The following is a 19052-nucleotide window of genomic DNA, read 5'->3' as shown; positions in this document are numbered from 1 at the left end:
TATCAATTTGCTTCATGAACCCACAATACAATCATCATTGATTTGCGACAGATTGCTACATCGCCAAGTGTCATGAACTTGTTACGATTTACTACACTATACTTGTGACGAAAGGGTATGCGCATTTTAATATGCATTGTTATGACTCTTATTTTATGCAGTTGTATAAAGCTAATAAATTTGGTGGAACCTGCTTAATTTGAAAAATATCCAATTTATATATAATAAACATCCACAAGATACACATCATTTCATAAAACAAACATTATTCACCCAGTCTCGAAAAAATACTTATAAACTATCATCCTTCTATATAATGATGGATACCAGACTCTTCATTCATGTTAATGTTCTCCTGATCTGAGGTCCTTGGCATGATTCAAACTTTCTCACAGAGCTTGGAACCCACTACTCCAAAAGCTGGAAGCTTCTTTTTTTGAGGAAATGATTATGAGTATCACAAACCGCTCCATGATGGAAACTCCAAATAGTCAGACACTGCACAAACAAGAAAGATTATAAGTGTTTATAAGCAAGCTCTCACAAAGCAGATAATTAGTGGAAGTCTAAAAGTAAGGATTTAACTTTATCATCTATTTTTTTCAGCCTATAACCAACACACAGATGAATAAGACACTGAGACACTAACAGATTCCAAGAAATAAGAATCAAGCGAAGTGAAAAAAAGATATAATTTAAGAACTAGATCATAGAGGCAAAGAGAGAAAACTAGTAATGGACAAAAAAAAAGACAAGACACTAGATGAATTGCTAGACATGAAAGTATTTTAGAAACCTGCACATTCAAGTAAATGTCAGACCAAATGCAGCAATACAAACGTCACCAACCATTTAGATATAATTTATTTTGATTCAATTAAAAATTCTTCTGCAATGAAAAGACTTCAAATCAATCTATTGTAACATTGAGGCCACATCCATAACTAGCTCACAAGACAATTGCAGATAATATTTATTTAGTGCTGGAACAGGGACAGGGACAGGAACAGAATAACTTAAATAGTTTAATTCACAAGACTTACTTCATGAATCAATCCTTGAGCCTTCCATCAAAGCTAAGAATTTTTAAGCTCGATTAATAAAAATAAAATAAATTGAGAGTAAGGAATAAAAGTAAACACCTGGTGGGTGCACGTGGACGAATATGACGAACCTAAAACTCTTGATTGTTTCACACAATCTGAACCTCAACAGTCACGCTCATGGTCTCTCTCTCTCTCTCGCTCTCTGTCTCTATTCCTATCGCAATCTCGATCTCACCCCTATCACTCTCCCAGTCGCGGTCACGTACTCGGTCCCCATCTCAATCTCAGTCTCGATCTTTCCCCCGATTGGTGTTGTCTCCGTTGGCGTCTTCAGTCTCAGGCTTAGAGTTGACGGAATGGATGCGAAATGAGGACGGCGACGAGCTTCACGGTGGAGTCTGTGGCGGAGTCGAGAAGACCTAGATTTCAGTTTGGGGATTTCTTTTTTTTTTTTTTTTTTTTGGTTCATTGTATAGAGAAGGGAAAATATAGGGCACTTAAAACTTATTTATTCGAGGCTCGTTCCTACAAATAAGTTCGTAACAAAACTTGTAATAAATTAGCTACACAGTTTATCTGTAGCTTTTCCTATTTATCTTGCGACGAATACTCACTCATCTGATACTAAATAAATTATCTAATATGAATTTTTTCTTCTTGTTGGGGTTCTGAAATTTTTTTTGGTCTCCATTGGTTACTTTTCGTGGGTAATTTTTTTTTTTTTTTTTTTTTTGTCAAACAACTTGATTTGAATTCAAGTAATATCAAGTACAAAGGAGGGATGCAAAGATCCAAAGTCTGAAACAAAGGTAAACAAAGGCATTCCCCAATGCCAAACAAAGATAGATAAATTACATCGACCATTAATCCAACAGAGCTTTGAGTCACTAACTAAGAAACAAATGACACATGAGAGATCATGGTATGTCGATAACTCTTCCACGAGGATTTTCATGGAAGGTGAGATGGTCCCTATCAAACAAAGACTAGGAGACGTTGAAAGTGTAGTCATGGCTAAGCGTCTCACCGGCGTGAGCAGAGCTATTTGAGGTAGTACAAGGGCCATAACAAGAGACTTCATGAGCTTGGGAGCAAAAGAACTCACCAATGAAGCTATTAGGAGGATGCGCCTAAAATAAGTGAAGGGTCGTAACATAACAGGTGGAGTCTTTCTCGCATAAGAGCCTTGGCTATGGAGATTAAGGCTTCCACACAAAATTTGTAGCCGGCGTAACACATACAAGTAATAACTCAAATTAATTGGCGTTTGGTGAATGGTGGTTGCTAATGGTATTAGCATTGGAGGATGGCTGAAGTCGCTAGCTAGAATTGACAAAGGGTGATTATTGGCTAAGGGTCTACCAAAGACATAATCAAGCTGGTGGCAATATAAATTCAGAACTAAGTCGCCTAAACACTTCTGAGCCAGAAGAGATTATTACCATATAAAGAGCAAATACCAGAGTTCTATCTAACTGATTAAACAAGCATAGCAGTCCAATCGGTGTATTCTGCAGAAGGAGTCTTCGGCCTAAGCGGGTATACTCACAATCTGGACCTTGATAAGAGCTATGACTTGTTAAAGAGAAAGAATAGGTTGACCTGATTTTTTGGACAATGGGCTTAGGATAATGAACTGTTAATGGGCCGGCTTTGTGGATCAAGCCCACCAAGAGAACACTAGGGTTTTCACATGATGGCCAACAATATGACAAACTGCGGCGGCTGGTCGGAGTGGGTGAATGAACTGGACGTGAGAGGAGCATCTCCGGTGAACATAGAATCATCCTTGCCAAGCTCTGATGGTGGCGAGTGGTTAGAGCGGAGGTCCAAACGTTCGGTAAAACCATGACCCTGAAGAAAGGTTCGTCGTGCGCTGTCGGCGTCTTCCCCCGGAAAGGCGCATCTGATGGCTTAAAAGAAAGATCTTTTGCCATCAACAAAACCAAGGTGAAGGCTTCTTCAGGTGAGAACATGATTCCGATTTTTGACTTGTACAAAGCAGTGGACAATCGATCCGCTATCGCAGAAGCTGGGTTTATGTAGAGAAAGGTAGAGTTCGCCGGAAGACACCTTCTATCTTTGTGATAGAACCAGCCCAGATCTGGAATTTGCATGATTATAAGGAGTTGCCAAAAGGTTAAAAAATGGGGAAAAATGCAAAAGAGGAAAAAGAAACAAAGAAAGATTGAAGCAGGAAAGAAATAAAGCAGAAGAACTCCCGACGTCGGCGAGCCGAAGCTCCGCCGACGCCGGAGAAAGTTTGAGAAAAAGTTGCTTCGATGTCTGCGCCTGGGAGAGAAAAGTCTTCGTGGGTAATTTTTGCTACAAAATTTTTTCAGTAACATTACTGCGTAACAATATAACCCGTTTTTACTAGTGACGTGTCAAGAGACACATCATCATTATAATTATAATATTTTTCAGTGTAATTTAATTTATTGATCTCATCTTAAAGTTGTACTAGGTTAAGACCCGTGCTAGAGCACAGCTTGAAATTCATTTTATTTATATTAAAAATTTTATATAGAATAAAATTTATATGATTGTTTTTTAAAAAATTTAGGGATAAAATATTATGTAATAAAATCCTATGCTAAATATGATGACTTGAAAAAGACACTTATTTTGTAATTTTTATATTGTTAATGATTCTAGATAAGTATCCGTGCTATAACACTGGTTAAGTTTTATTTTATACCAAATTTTGTATATTTTCTATTTTAAAATAAATTTTTAATATGTTGTACTAGTTTATGTACGTGAAGTTATTTCAACAATGTATACTCTACATCATGACTTGAATGTCATTATAAGACATAATTTTGTAAATTTGTTTTTTTTAAAGCGAGTTATTATATTATGAGTAATTTAATATATTGTTATACTTTTTGTTTTAATATACTTAATTTTTTGAAATTCTTTCATATTATAGTGACATATTATTGACATTGCTATAACAAACCAATTTAGAGTGCTTATAGTTTCTAGCTTTTATATCAAGTTTCAATATTTTAAAAATATTTCAAAAGAAATTATTTAAAGTTTATTATATTATATAAAATTATAAATTTCAATAAAAAGTACGAAATTGAATTTAATATTCAAATTTTGATCTGTTACTCAGTAAATTTTTTAATCCAATAGATATTATTTTTAAAGAATAATATTACTAAAACTTGAATATTTTATAGATTGAATCATTTATATTTGTTTTAAAAAATTCAAATTACGGTATATCCGGAAATTAAACTATTTTTTTAATTATAATAAATAATATGACAATTTATTTGTTTCACAAAATAGACTCATATATATAAGTGAGATGTGAAGTATAATAATAATTAACAAATTAATATGTTAAGTTAAATATTAAAGGATTTTATTTGATGAATAATTTAATAAAGAAAATTAATATGGTAAGTTAGATGATATTAAATGATTCTTTAGAATATTTTCTTTAAGATTTTTGGAAACAATGTGTTCTAGTAATAAAATCTTTCGAAATTAAACTAAGGTTGCACCCACTATTTAACTTGTAATGAATTAATCTATAACCTATTTGTAACCAACTTATTAAAATTATATAGTCTACAAAACAATGTTGTGTACTTCTGTTTTATTATATAGGAAATTTTCATTGGTGACAAATGACAATCTCATCTTTTCATCAATATAGTAATAGTAATATCCCTACAAAATTACACAAAACTCAATATGTAAAATATACTAAATTGATCAAATCAAATAAGTTTATTCTCATAGAATCGACAATTTCCTCAAAATCGCTTTACATCTCTTTTCCAAATTAATAAGGTTTCTAACATCAACAAAATATCTTAAATATACAAATTGATTTTTTCCTTTTTTTTTAACACAAAATTCTCTATCATCTCCTTAAAAATTTCCAAAAAAACAAAACAAATATAAGCTAGCGATATGTCACAGGTTCAAATCTAATATTTTTAAAAACATGTCACAAATTATATCATAAAGTATATAAAATTACATTAATTAGTATTATACAATACTAATTTAATGTTATTGTATTAACTGTAACTAATATCAATTAAAAAAAGAAGTTAAATCCATGCATATTGGAGTTAAATAAAAAATATAATTTTGTTTGATGATTTATTGAAATAAAAAAACACCCACACAATATTTACCATGCATCTGCTCAGGCTAAGACCAGAGCATGCTATATGGTCGGGTACCAAGCGCCATTCGAAATAGTGATTTATAGGCTTTTGCCAGAGATCTTTACCAGTTGAGCTATTGGCTCTTGGTAGCTGCAAAATTTTTTTGGGTATGTTCCCACAAAATTTTGTTTTAAAGGTTGAGTCTGCCTCTGTTTTATCTCGTCAGATCATATTTAGTCCACATCCGTACGATATGAGCTTGCAAATGACACATAACTGATTTCCCTTCAAGCGATGAGAAGTTTGGGATTTAGAGGCTGGCCGGTTTGTATAGTTCATCTCTGATCCCTGAAAAAGATTTTGGAGTTCCTCTTGCAAGACTTGTTCTGGGACTGATGGTAGCAGAAGGGACGCCAGAGGAACCCCTTTGACTGGTTATTTCCAACAGATTAGGTTAGATCACTGACTTCGAGTTCATGTATTTATGCCTTCTGATTTTCAACTCCACAGACACTTATCTACTAGATTCCATTAGAACTATTTTGTTGATCACCAACTCCACAGGTTTAATTATTTGTTTAAAGGTAGGAAAGAATACAAAAGAATATTACTTTTGTAACATAGTATCTGATTAGCAAAAACTTCATATTTCATTGGAAACACTTCAAATTAAATAGCAAAAAAAAAAAACAATGGTATCGCCATGAGAAGAATGATGATACACAGCATCTCAAAGTAGCTGGTTGAGTGATGTTGCCGACCACTTTCTATCTATCTAATTGGTCTTCTACGAAGGAGGTGAAATGAGAGTCTTGGATCTGGCTAGGAAAGCAAGCATAGTTGATGCCAAAGTGTAACAAATTTTTAGAATTAATGTTTCTCATCAGATAACCAGAGTAAACCGAGATTGACTTGGTCAAGATTGAATGAGATATGGCATCGTGTGTTCTCCCATATTATTGGAACTGTCTCCCACTCATTGACGTTCTGTATTTTATTTGGTTGGCAGTTAAATACTGAACATCTTTCTTGTGTACTAAGAAACGATTTTTCTTATGGAATGATGAAGAGAAAATTATTGTAACCTGTTCTAAAGTCTTTGAGAAAATTGTTGTAACCTTTCCTAAACTGGGACCTATTCTGAGCATTGTGCAATGCTAGCTCTCAATGTTTACTAGATTCCATTAGAAACCTCTTGTAGACCACCAACAACTTTATATTCATTCAAATTTTGTTGGTTTAATGGTAGGAGAAAAAATAAAAAAAAACAAGAATAGACTTTGAAAAATTCTATAATTCACCGGAAGACTTCAAAATAGCAAAAAGAAAATGGTGTCGCCAAGAGTAAAACTGGCTGAGTGATGTTGCAGATCACTTGCCAGGTCTTACAAAGGAGATTAAGTGAATCGTGGATCTGATTAGGTATATATATAAGTAAAGTTGATTTAAAAGTGTAAAAGTTTAATCCCATCAGATCCAAGAGTCAAAAGAACACACTGCACTTGGAACATAAGAGCACGTAGCCAATTTACCATCTGGTTCGGTAATTTTCCCGAGATCCACTTTTCTGAAGAATCCCTTTTCTCCAATGATGTAAGCGAGTGAGATTCGTTGAATCTTTATTTCCATCAAAAACCACGACGCGGATCTTCTCTCATTGATTTCATCGGAACCCTAGAGAATATCTCTTCTACCAATTCCCTTGGAAGATCCAACATCTTCTCCATTGTTTTTTTCCTCCAAGAACAACTACAGATCGATGTACTTAGAAATTAGGGTTTCTTCTTATCTCGCGTTCTCAGCTGAGGAACGCATATTTAGGTTATGGATATATCTAAATATATACATAAGGTAAGCTTATCAATAAGGTAAGCTTATCAATAAGGTCGTTGTAGTATAGTGGTAAGTATTCCTGCCTGTCACGCGGGTTCGATCTCCGGCAACGGTGTCTTTTTTGTTTTTCAAATGTTTTTTTTCCTCCTTTTTTTTTATAAATTAACTTTCCTTTCAAATTTCCCATAAATCCGCAAATTCGTTCATCTCCCTACATTTCCGATTCAAAACCATTAGAACTACAATGAACGACGGAGATATCCCGCCGTTTCTTGGCCGCAAAAGATTTGAAACTGATGATCGTAAAGAAAGCACATAAGACAAAGGTACATTAACAATTCCGTTTAAGAAAAAATGGCTGGAGGAGGAGGTGGTAGCACTTCTGGAGAAGGCCCTAGAGAGCTCGATCAGACTCCGACATGGGCCGTGTCCACTGTTTGTGGCGTTATCATCTTAATCTCTATCGTTCTAGAGCTCATGATTCACAAAATCGGAGAGGTATATAAAAAAAACAAATCTACCACAAAATATTCAAGATATGTTTTTTATAAATGATGATTCACCCATTGATCGATTGTTTATAGGTCTTCACGGAAAGAAGGAAAAAAGCTTTGTACGAAGCTCTTCAAAAGATCAAGAACGGTACCAAACTCTTTGTATTTTTTTGTTTTGTTTCCGTGCGTTGAAAGTTGTTTAAAACGTTTTGACTATTGTGTTCCTGATTTTGCAGAGCTAATGGTTTTAGGATTCATTTCTCTGTTACTAACATTTGGACAAAACTACATAGCGAGCTTGTGTGTTGCTTCAAGATACGGCCATGCGATGTCCTTTTGTGGTCCGTACGATGGTCCAAGTGGTGACTATAAGAAGCCAAAGACTACCGACCACTTACAGCGCCGTGTTTTAGCCGATGCTTCTCCAGCTGAGTGCAAGAAGGTTTAAAACTTCCTTTTCTTTTTGGCTTAATCAGATAAAATGGTTGAAATTGATGAAGAAAGACTGATTTAAATGTTTGCAGGGTTATGTGCCGCTTATATCACTCAATGCGTTGCATCAAGTGCATATCTTCATATTCTTCTTGGCTGTGTTTCATGTCATTTATAGTGCCATTACCATGATGCTTGGAAGAGCAAAGGTATATATGATGTTTAAATTAAGGTTATTTGCAGTGTGTATGTGCTTGTGAGATTTTGATTGTTTGGGTTGGAGTCATTATAATGCAGATTCGTGGATGGAAAGTATGGGAGGAAGAAGTCATACATGAACACGAAATGATGAATGGTTAGATCATTTGTGGGTTATAGTCTCAGATGCCAATCACATTAATTAAATACAAGAAAATCAAATTTGTTTTTACTTTGATGCATGTAATATACAGACCCTTCAAGATTTAGGCTAACACACGAGACATCATTTGTTCGAGAGCATGTCAATCCTTGGGCCAAAAACAGATTCTCCTTCTACGTTGTAAGATTCTGTTTGTGTGCTTCTTTATTTCCATCTCTTGTTTTCTATCTAGATCTAAATCAAGAGATAACTCTTCCGTTGTTACTTTTTATTGCAGATGTGTTTTTTTCGTCAAATGCTGAGATCTGTCAGAAAATCTGATTATTTGACGATGCGTCATGGGTTCATAAGTGTAAGTTCCTTGAAATCATGCAAAGCCAATCTTTAACTTCTCTCCAAAAACTTGTTTCCAAAATCCTCTGTTACTTAGGTCCATTTGGCACCTGGGATGAAGTTTAATTTCCAAAAATACATCAAAAGGTCATTGGAAGACGACTTTAAGGTAGTCGTGGGAATAAGGTACCTCTTAACACTTGTACTTTCCTACAGTACTAACACTCATTTCTTCATCGTTTTGTAATGCAATTTTACAATAATTCGGTTAATGCAGACCCGAGCTATGGGCCTTTGTAATGCTCTTTCTACTCTTTGATGTTCACGGTTAGTCTTTTTATATCTTGTGTTATAATATCCTGTAACATATCAACGGAGCTTATGAATCTAATTGTTCTTCTATACTATTTTAGGGTGGTATGTTACTGCTGTGATCACCATGATTCCACCAGTTGTAAGTGACTAAATCTATCTTATAATCTCTTTTGCTTCCATAGAAAGAGCAATATAGAGAGAAACCAACTTATTATGTTTGGTTTGAAGTTGACATTAGCTATAGGAACCAAGCTTCAGGCCATCATATCAGACATGGCGTTGGAGATTCAGGAGAGACACGCGGTGATACAAGGGATGCCACTTGTCAATGTCTCTGATCGGCATTTCTGGTTAAGTCGTCCTGCCTTAGTCCTCCATATCATCCACTTCATTCTCTTCCAGGTATAACTAATTAATCTCCGCTTATAAAATGAAAAGATTGAAAAAAGTATGTATTTTTCTATGGTCTAATTAATCAGCTTACTTGATTGTTCAGAATGCCTTTGAGATCACCTACTTCTTCTGGATATGGGTAAACAAATACAACACACACCTCTCTTTACCCATTATGTATGTCTCCTTGTCTCACTCTCCTTCCATTGTTGCAGTATGAGTTCGGGTTACGGTCCTGTTTTCATCACCATTTCGCGCTCATAATCATACGTGTGGCTCTCGGGTGAGTACTAAATTCATCAACAACTTCCCACCTTCTTTCTTAAATTTTGGTTTTCTTGAGCTACAAGAATCTTTCTATTTGTAAAATTACCGGTTTTCTTGAGCTACAAGAATCTTTATTTGAGTTCTTAAAATGTAGGGTGGGAGTACAATTTCTATGCAGTTACATCACTCTTCCTCTTTACGCTCTTGTTACTCAGGTATGTCAAAACTTTTATACTTCATTCTTCATTGTAGACACTCTGGAGATTTTAATTACTTGTTTTTTTTTTTCAGATGGGATCAACGATGAAGCGATCAGTGTTTGATGAGCAAACGTCTAAGGCGTTAAAGAATTGGCATAAGAATGCAAAGAAAAAGAGTGAAACGTCAGGTCAAATGCAGTCTCCAATGCCTAATCTCCGACCTAAAACCGTCGGCGATATAGAGTCTGCAGCTCCGGCCAACATCACGGCTAGTGTTGATGTTAAGGAAGGAGATCAATCTCGTAAACCTGATGACAATTTAAGCGGTCCCTAAACCGGTCAAAGACACTACTTTCACTTAACCGGCTTACTCAAATATAGGTTACAAAAAAAAAGTAAATCAATTGTTTATGTAAGTAAATGTTTGTTGTATGTGTTTTGTTACAATTAGTGCGATTTTGTACCATCTTATCAAAAATGACACACTGCAAAAACATGAGCCATATTAGCTTATCGGCTCCGTTTTGGTAAATGGACAATACCGAAATCACCGACCAAACTGGTTTGGTTCAATTTTACTTCGGTTAAAATCAGCTTTTGTTTGTTCTATTGCACCAGTCAGTTTAAATAAACCCTTGAATTTTAAAAATTACGTCCTAATCTTCACAAGTCACAACGTAACCGTGGTATCGAGTTTGTCGCCGTCGTCACCATTTCGCAGCGGTTGCTACTTTCTTCCCCGTCTACTAGTCATAAGTTGAGCTAAACCGAAGGAGGTTGACATTGCTTTGTTCTTCTAAAAATATTTCTTTCTGCACACAACATGTTCGATCAAATGCCTAAGAGATACCTGTCAAAGTAAAAGTACCGTTCTTTCTCTGGGTATGGTTGCTTACTTGTAAAAAATCTCTTGTTTGATGTATCTATCCGAAATTTTCCCAGTTTTCAGTTTTGCTTTATAGTTTTTGAAGTATTGAAGTATCGAATCGTTCTGAAATATAAGTACATTGTTGAGTAGTTTGAACTATCAATCAGAGATAGCAGTGTTAAGTAATTTGGAGTTGAGTTGAACTTGCACCACTTATGTTGGAATTCTTATGTTCAGGCTGCCCCAAGAGGTGTTGAAATCGATGATCAAAGCTCCTGCCATGAAGGGTAAGTTGTGTTTACTTTTTATAACATTTGTCATGCATTTTTATTTGGAAATGAGTTCGGGCTATTTCAATTAGAATTTTCTAGAACTTACTTAAGAAAAATGGCAATTTTGAAACTTAGGATATGTCATGTGACGTTAGCAGAAGCATATGTGGGATGTAGGAATGAAATTGGCATAGTTTAAGCAAATCATGTCTTGAGAGATTTGAATCACTGTTATTTATCTTTGTTTTTTCTAAAAGATTGCTGAAGTTTCTCACAAATGAACAAGGATGAATTTCAAAGTAGACTTTTTGGGTTTCGTGGGGCTGTATACTTCAGCATTAGGCTATATGTGAGTGGTTTGTCATGCGCTCTAGAAGTACTTTTGTTTTTGAAGGCTGTTCCTTGTGTGATTTACAGCAATAAAGAAGAAAATTGAGAAAGATATTTATGGAGTTGGAAGTATTGGCCTTTTCACTGATTTAGACAGAGAGGTACATAAATGCCTCTGTATCTGTATGTTTTATGATATTTGGATTATCTTTTAGTACCATTTATATTGATTTTGATTCATAATGGTCAGAGTTTAGCAATTAGACAGAAACCTGGATTGGAAGAACACTCTGGTCTAGAACCAACGACTCGGTGAGTACTTTTCCTTTCCATTTCTTTGCACTTTTGTTCGTAGATTATGTTCACCTATTATTTAATACCTGATGATATGAATATTGCATTCCTTACTATCATCCTGTGCAGGGACAAACTATGTTCTATGACAGTTAAAGCAATGCATCCAAGTATCTTTCAAACAGAACTCAACTCGTTCACTCATACTTCCACGTTATTAAAAGAACTGACTCATCATTCACAGCAAAGGAACCTTGTGGCTGGACGTGCAGTTCATGCACAGATCATCAGAACGGGTACATCAACATGCACCCAGCATGCCAATGTCCTTGTCAACTTTTACGCTAAATGCGGACAATTACCCAAAGCTCACTCCATCTTCAACGCTATAATTTGCAAGGATGTTGTGTCCTGGAACAGTCTCATCACTGGATACTCTCAGAACGGTGGTACCTCCAGCTCCCACACTGTTATGCAGCTGTTTCGAAATATGAGAGCGCAAAATATACTGCCAAATGCTTATACCCTTGCCGGGATTTTTAAGGCTGAGTCGAGTCTTCAAAGTTGTACAGTTGGGAGGCAGGCTCACGCGCTTGTGGTCAAAATGTCAAGTTTTGGGGATATATATGTTGACACTTCTTTGGTGGGCATGTACTGTAAAGCGGGCTTAGTCCAAGATGGACTTAAAGTGTTTGCCTTGATGCCTGAAAGAAATACATATACGTGGTCTACTATGGTTTCTGGTTATGCTACAAGAGGACGTGTTGAAGAGGCAGTTAAAGTTTTCAATTTGTTTCTTAGAGAAAAGGAAGACGAAAGTGATAGTGACTATGTCTTCACTGCGGTTCTTAGCTCACTTGCTGAAACCGAATATGTAGGCCTCGGCAGGCAAATCCATTGCATCACAGTTAAAAATGGGTTGCTCGGGTTTGTGGCTTTGAGTAATGCACTTGTTACAATGTATTCAAAGTGCGAGAGCTTGACTGAGGCATGCAAGATGTTTGACTCGTCTAATGAAAGAAACTCGATTACATGGTCTGCAATGGTCACTGGTTATTCTCAGAATGGGGAATCACTTGAAGCAGTAAAGCTTTTCTCGAGAATGTTTTCTGCTGGAATCAAGCCCAGCGAATACACGATTGTTGGGGTTCTTAATGCATGCAGTGACATTTGCTATGTAGAAGAAGGGAAACAACTTCATTCTTTCTTGTTAAAATTGGGATATGAAAAACATTTATTTGCGACTACAGCTTTGGTTGACATGTATGCGAAAGGAGGTTGTCTAGCAGATGCCAGGAAAGGGTTTGATTGTCTACAAGACCGTGATGTCGCTCTTTGGACATCGATTATTAGCGGGTATGTTCAAAACTCAGATAACGAAGAGGCTCTCGTTCTGTACCGTGGAATGAAGACACAAGGTATTATCCCAAACGAACCAACTATGGCAAGCATTCTAAAAGCTTGCTCCTCTCTAGCTACCTTGGAGCTCGGAAAGTAAGTACATGGCCACACAATCAAGCACGGGTTTGGGCTTGAAGTTCCAATTGGAAGCGCACTTTCTACAATGTACTCAAAGTGCGGGGTTTTAGAAGATGGGAACCTTGTCTTTAGAAGAACTCCCAATAAAGATGTTGTGTCTTGGAACGCAATGATCTCAGGCTTGTCCCATAACGGACAAGGAGACGACGCTTTAGAACTGTTTGAGGAGATGTTAGTAGAAGGAACGGAACCAGACGATGTCACTTTCGTGAACATTATATCAGCGTGTAGCCATAAAGGGTTTGTAGAGAGAGGCTGGTCTTATTTCCATATGATGTCTGATCAGTACGGGGTTGATCCAAAAGTAGACCACTATGCTTGTATGGTTGATCTGCTGAGCCGTGCAGGACGGCTCAAAGAGGCAAAAGAGTTCATTGAATCAGCTAGTATCGATCACGGTTTATGCCTTTGGCGGATACTGTTAAGCGCATGTAAGAACCATGGGAATTGTGAGCTAGGAGCTTATGCAGGAGAGAAGCTCATCGCCCTTGGATCTAGAGAATCGTCAACGTATGTGCAATTGTCAGGCATTTACACGGCTTTAGGGCGGATGAGAGACGTGGAACGGATTTGGAAAGTCATGAAGGAAAACGGGGTGAGCAAAGAAGTGGGTTGCAGTTGGATCGAGCTGAAGAATCAGTTCCATGTTTTTGTTGTGGGAGATACAATGCATCCAAGGATTGAAGAGACAAAGGATTTGGTTTGTTTGGTTAGTAGACAGATGCTGGAAGAAGGATTCATACATGTGTTGGATTCTTCTTATGATGAAGAAGGAGCACAATTATGTAATTCTTTTATGGTATAACTATAAATTTTGTTGTATTCTTTTACATTATATAGGCTTTTAATTTTAAGTGTGAAAATGTATCAGTTATAATGTTGTTAATCAAATGAGAAAATTACCTAGTCAAAGACACTCCCAAGTTCTTTGGCTAATTTTGTGCAATTTCTTTGGACAAAGTTATTTTACGTCTTCCATAAGTAATTTACTCTATTTTTTTTTTGTCCAAAGATATTGTCTTCACACAAGAAGGAAAAAAAAAAAAAAAACTAACCTTAAATTCAAGAAATATGTCGAAGAGAGAAGAGAAACAAGAGTTGCCAGTAGAAACAAGTCCATACACCAAGTACGAAGATATAGAAGATTACAAAAAGAATGCTTATGGGACTTCTGGTCACCAAGAGGTTAAGCCAGGCCAAGGCGGCGGCACAACCGACGCACCGACCCTCTCTGGTAGTGGTGCACCCTCCGCCGTAGATTCCGCTAATCAACAAGCTAAGAAGTGAACCACTCATCATTATTCACAAAATTAATCAAATATCAAAACAGAATGTTTCTCTTGCATCTATTTTAATTAATGAACGCTACCATTGCGATTTATTTGACGCTTTGTGATAATTGACTTGTTTTTGTTTTGTCTCCTCTAATCCATGGTTATGATCCAATCTAAGTCTAAGAGATTTTGGCCATCTTACAACATTAACACCCACGTTATATATATTCTCTTTTAAACAACAGAATTTGCTAACGAATTTTATATATAACCAAAATTTGTAAAAAGAACGTTTGGTCAAGAATACTCTCATACGTCATTTCGTGACATATTGTTTAGCACAAGTTGTGGTGATTGATAGCATTAGAAAATATATAAATGTACTTAAAAAAAAGTCAATTCCTTAACAACTATCAATTAACAAACATGTAATTTACTTTGTGTGATAGATTCAACAAGAAGTTTCAAGAATTCACATTGGAAAACTTTACTCTCTCTCAAACCAAACATGTTTCATCAAACGGAGGCGAGGTTTAATGTTAGTCCTCTAATTAAAACTTATAATATTATAGACACAAAAAACATATAAAGAAAGGTGTTAATCTTGAAAGAATCTTTAGAATAATGTACAAAGCTGAGTCATAACAACAAGTGTCTCCCCTAGCTTGCCAACAATGAACAGATCCCTAAGGGATAAGATATTAGCCCCAATATATATGATTTCCACTAGGGTTGGACAAATAAAAATACCAACAATCATCAAATAGAAACATTCAACTACACAATCATCTGTGGAACTACCATAGGTTTTGTTAGTCCTAGACTCTTTAGAGTATCGAAAGTTTCTAATTAATTTTAATCATTACCAATTTTTTAATTTTAATAAAAGTCTAGTAAATGATAATTGCAAAATTACAATATGCTTATTCCATCAGTATGAATGGAATGAATTATGATGTCCAACAACTAACCAGTAACTACCAATTCAATTTTGATACCTCTACCGGTATTGGGTAACGCCCTTCCTAAACCGGAAATAAATAACCCGGTAATGTGAACATAGCCGCAATATTAGCTGCAACGTATGTAATTACGACACGTGGATGGCGGGAATCTATCGCCCATTGGGAAAGACAAAAGGGTGATTGCATGATTTAGATCTTGACCGTTAAGTTTTTTTATCTTAGAGATCTAACGGTTAGGACTGGGTGGCGGTACCACCCGGTCAAATTAATCTGTAGCCGTTGATTTATAGAGACGTGTCGGTAGGATATCTCCGGTTTGACAGATAGACGATCCAAGAGATTACCTGGAATCGCCGGTGACCAACCAAATACCAAACAAACGAGACGAACAAAAAAAGCTTCTCTCTTTCTCTCTCAAAGAAAGCTTTTTGGAAATTGTCTTTCGTCAATTCTCTTCTTTAAACGCCAAAACATTTTTTCTGGGTTTCCGAGAATTTCTTCGAAAAGATCTAACGGGTAACACGAGAATCATCATCTGTGAGAAATCATAAAGCTTTTCTTTTTTTGTTGCTTCTGTAGTTTTGGCTATCTTTCTGAATTCTTTACCTGCTTCAAGATTTTCTTGTTTTTTTTTTCTTCTCATCAATTTGTGAGCTGGGTTTTGTTGAAAGAGGGCTTCTGGTAAATTTTGATTCGGGTTTTGGTTATATTACTACTGGATCATCGATTGCTTGATCTGGACCTGAGAAAAAAAGTTTTTTATTTTTTAAAACCCTTGAAGAAGAGGCTACTTCTATAACAGAGTTGTGTTTGAGAGCTTGATTTGGTGCTTAATTGGAGCTGTAGAATCTTTGGATAGTTGGTTTGGTGGGTTATTGGATTCCTTCACTTTCTTCATTTGTTGAGTCTGCTGGGTACCGTTTTGATCAAATCAAGGATCTGCTGGTTTTAGGGTATTTTAGCAAAATCTGGAATTGATCTATTTGGAAGGAAGGTTTTTTGTAGTTATCAAGGTCTTTGGTGAAGTTTGTTTCTCACAAAGTTTGATCCTTTATAAGTTCTGAGGGCTGTATTGATCTTAGATCTAGTGGGAGTAGAGGAAGTTGTTGGAAAGCAACAGACTTGAAATTTGAATAAGCTATCACGAGAGGAATTGTTGCTGAAGAGACTCTTTTTGGATTGCTGATAGATTTTTATATGATTCAGAGAAGAACTCAGAGCTGAGTATGGATTTTTCACCTTTGTTAACGGTTCTTGAGGGAGATTTCGATAAGGATAATAATGCTTCTTCTGCTACAGAAATTGATGATACTTTAGAGAACTTAGATGATACTAAACAGATAAGTAAACGAAAACCTCCCAGGCACCTCACAAGCACTGCTACTAGGCTGCAGGTTACAGCCAGTACGGTAATTTTTATTAACCCACAATTTCTGTTTTTTTACTTTTTTTTCTTCTTGTTGCAATGGAATTCGAATGATGTGACTTGTTTCTGTTTGTGTGTAGGATCTGGATGTTTGTAATTTGGCTATGAAGTCACTTGATGAAAACTCAGATTTTCTTCCTGTATACCGATCAGGAAGTTGTGCTGAGCAAGGGGCAAAACAGTTCATGGAAGATGATCACGTTTGCATCGATGATCTTGTTGATCATCTTGGTTCAGCTGTTGGATGCTCTTCTCTTGGAGCCTTCTATGGGGTGAGTCATGACCCTGATTCTTCTTTTTTTAAGGGTATTACTTTTAAAAAGTCTATAACATTGTTGATGGTGTCCTTTGGCAGGTGTTTGATGGCCATGGTGGCACAGATGCAGCACACTTTGTTAGAAAGAACATTCTGAGATTCATTGTAGAGGACTCCTCCTTCCCACTATGCGTAAAGAAGGCAATTAAGAGTGCTTTCTTAAAAGCTGATTATGAATTTGCAGATGATTCTTCTCTTGACATCTCTTCTGGGACCACTGCGCTTACAGCTTTTATTTTTGGAAGGTTAGGGCATTTAAATTCGTATTTATGAACTTAGGCAGTTATATATGTTATCACCTGTGAAATCATCGTTACTTATCAGGGTGCATGTGTGTATAAGATAAAGAATAAGGTGGTTTGTGTACTTGCTTACTTTCACCCTTAGTGTAAAGACTTATGTAATGGGCTGTTTTACCATGTTTCTTTGTAGCTTTGATTTGATTTTGAATAGAATTGCTACGTTCTTGATTTGCAGGAGGTTGATAATAGCAAATGCTGGTGATTGTCGAGCAGTACTGGGGAGAAGAGGTAGAGCAATTGAGTTGTCCAAAGATCACAAACCAAACTGCACCGCCGAGAAAGTAAGAATAGAAAAGTTAGGTGGAGTTGTGTATGATGGCTACCTCAACGGGCAACTATCAGTTGCACGTGCCATTGGGGACTGGCACATGAAAGGTCCCAAAGGCTCTGCTTATCCTCTAAGCCCAGAGCCAGAGTTGCAAGAGACGGACCTGAGTGAAGAAGATGAGTTCTTGATAATGGGATGTGACGGTCTGTGGGATGTGATGAGCAGTCAGTGCGCTGTGACAATCGCAAGGAAGGAACTGATGATTCATAATGACCCTGAGAGATGCTCTAGAGAGCTAGTGAGGGAGGCCCTTAAACGAAACACCTGTGACAATTTAACAGTGATTGTTGTGTGCTTCTCTCAGGATCCTCCACAGAGGATAGAGATCCGAATGCAGTCACGGGTGAGGCGGAGCATATCTGCGGAAGGGTTAAACCTACTCAAAGGCGTGCTCGATGGCTACCCGTGAGTAATGGTTGTGTCATATGTTACTTTTGTGAGACTATTGCCAAGTTAGAGAGTGTTACAGGTTGACATGTTGTGTTCCGAGTATGTTGTGATTAATATTAGTAGTATTGAACATCCATTGAGAGATTTTAGATGGATGCATCATATCCCCATTGTAAATAATTTTTAACTTGTTCCACCAGATTATTCTTTAAAAATATATATCAGAATTTCTTCTTCGCTTGTAGGCTCTCTCTCATATATGTTTCTTGGGATCATCTAGAAACCACACAGTTTGATTCCGGTGTCTAAATTGTTACTAGAAAAGTTGGGCTGAAGCTTAGCTAATATTTACCAAAAATGGTAAACGTGAAAGCCTTTAGTGCTATTGACACCTAATTGACCCAAGAGAAAGTGGGCATTGTCCAGACAACAGGTACGCTTTGCTGGAATCTATACTGTAAAAGTTCAGCAGGAATATGAAACATTTTATGTCTTTATATATATATATCTCAAAAACAGTTTTAATATTCACATAAGAGATTTACTGAGGCTTAGAACATGTCCCAAGAAAATAGATACATCACCAAAAGATAAAGAGCATCAGAAGTGAATCAAATAGCCATTTTTTCCTCTTAGCGTAAATCATGAATATATCGTTTTAGGCGTTACAATTTTGTCAATAGTTTGAATAGTTACAATAATAATCGAAATATTTCTTAATATTGTAGAAAAATTCATGAAAGTTTGTCCCAAAAAAAAATTTATATATGATGAAGATTGGGTTTTCTTCACTATCAAATGGAATATAATTGAATTAAACTGTAGAATGTTAGTTAGAAAAATATAAAGACAAAGAGGAATGGGGTTTTCATATTCTAATATTTAGAAGTTGTCAAAAAGAAAATTAAATGAAATTATTATAAAAAAAAATT

The 19052-nt window shown here is 36.1% G+C and overlaps 3 protein-coding genes, 1 long non-coding RNA gene and 1 pseudogene across 5 annotated transcripts; 4 read left to right on the top strand and 1 right to left on the bottom strand.

The window, feature by feature from the left end:
- Positions 1-198: 198 nt before the first annotated feature.
- On the bottom strand, positions 199-1658 carry LOC104700079 (uncharacterized). The gene is made up of 2 exons (XR_753514.3): positions 1143-1658; positions 199-498 (listed from the first exon to the last, which is right to left on the bottom strand). It is a non-coding gene; the product is annotated as an uncharacterized LOC104700079 (long non-coding RNA).
- Positions 1659-7210: 5552 nt separating this feature from the next.
- On the top strand, positions 7211-10294 carry LOC104700077 (MLO-like protein 5). Its single transcript, XM_010415526.2, has 15 exons — positions 7211-7519; positions 7606-7663; positions 7752-7957; positions 8040-8156; positions 8245-8302; positions 8400-8488; positions 8586-8660; positions 8739-8827; positions 8919-8968; positions 9055-9095; positions 9185-9358; positions 9453-9488; positions 9565-9632; positions 9771-9831; positions 9908-10294. Exons 1-15 carry the CDS (start codon positions 7376-7378, stop codon positions 10148-10150), a joined length of 1509 nt encoding a protein of 502 aa, XP_010413828.1. The 5' UTR covers positions 7211-7375; the 3' UTR covers positions 10151-10294.
- Positions 10295-10913: 619 nt separating this feature from the next.
- LOC104700078 (pentatricopeptide repeat-containing protein At2g33680-like) lies at positions 10914-14065 on the top strand (annotated as a pseudogene). The gene is made up of 4 exons (XR_015561852.1): positions 10914-10971; positions 11374-11447; positions 11537-11598; positions 11710-14065. The product of XR_015561852.1 is annotated as a pentatricopeptide repeat-containing protein At2g33680-like (transcript).
- Positions 14066-14133: 68 nt separating this feature from the next.
- Positions 14134-14594, top strand: LOC104700076 (uncharacterized). Its single transcript, XM_010415525.2, has one exon. The coding sequence runs from the start codon at positions 14191-14193 to the stop codon at positions 14404-14406; it is 216 nt and encodes a 71-aa protein (XP_010413827.1). The 5' UTR covers positions 14134-14190; the 3' UTR covers positions 14407-14594.
- A 966-nt stretch (positions 14595-15560) lies between these two features.
- On the top strand, positions 15561-18357 carry LOC104700075 (putative protein phosphatase 2C 27). The gene is made up of 4 exons (XM_010415523.3): positions 15561-16767; positions 16865-17056; positions 17140-17345; positions 17578-18357. The coding sequence occupies exons 1-4, from the start codon at positions 16585-16587 to the stop codon at positions 18137-18139; spliced, it is 1143 nt and encodes a 380-aa protein (XP_010413825.1). The 5' UTR covers positions 15561-16584; the 3' UTR covers positions 18140-18357.
- The last annotated feature ends 695 nt before the right edge of the window (positions 18358-19052 follow it).

Source organism: Camelina sativa, chromosome 7 (assembly GCF_030686135.1).
Source record: "Camelina sativa cultivar CO46 ecotype springtype chromosome 7, ASM3068613v1".
NCBI lineage: Eukaryota > Viridiplantae > Streptophyta > Magnoliopsida > Brassicales > Brassicaceae > Camelina > Camelina sativa.
This window is presented reverse-complemented; position numbering and strand designations above follow the sequence as displayed.

Coding starts and splice junctions, on each gene's coding strand:
- LOC104700077 (XM_010415526.2), top strand. CDS start 7,376: ATGGCTGGAGGAGGAGGTGGTAGCACTTCTGGAGAAGGCCCTAGAGAG. Junction 7,958..8,039: donor CTCCAGCTGAGTGCAAGAAG/GTTTAAAACTTC, acceptor AAATGTTTGCAG/GGTTATGTGCCGCTTATATC. Junction 8,969..9,054: donor TCTACTCTTTGATGTTCACG/GTTAGTCTTTTT, acceptor ATACTATTTTAG/GGTGGTATGTTACTGCTGTG.
- LOC104700076 (XM_010415525.2), top strand. CDS start 14,191: ATGTCGAAGAGAGAAGAGAAACAAGAGTTGCCAGTAGAAACAAGTCCA.
- LOC104700075 (XM_010415523.3), top strand. CDS start 16,585: ATGGATTTTTCACCTTTGTTAACGGTTCTTGAGGGAGATTTCGATAAG. Junction 16,768..16,864: donor TGCAGGTTACAGCCAGTACG/GTAATTTTTATT, acceptor GTTTGTGTGTAG/GATCTGGATGTTTGTAATTT. Junction 17,346..17,577: donor ACAGCTTTTATTTTTGGAAG/GTTAGGGCATTT, acceptor CTTGATTTGCAG/GAGGTTGATAATAGCAAATG.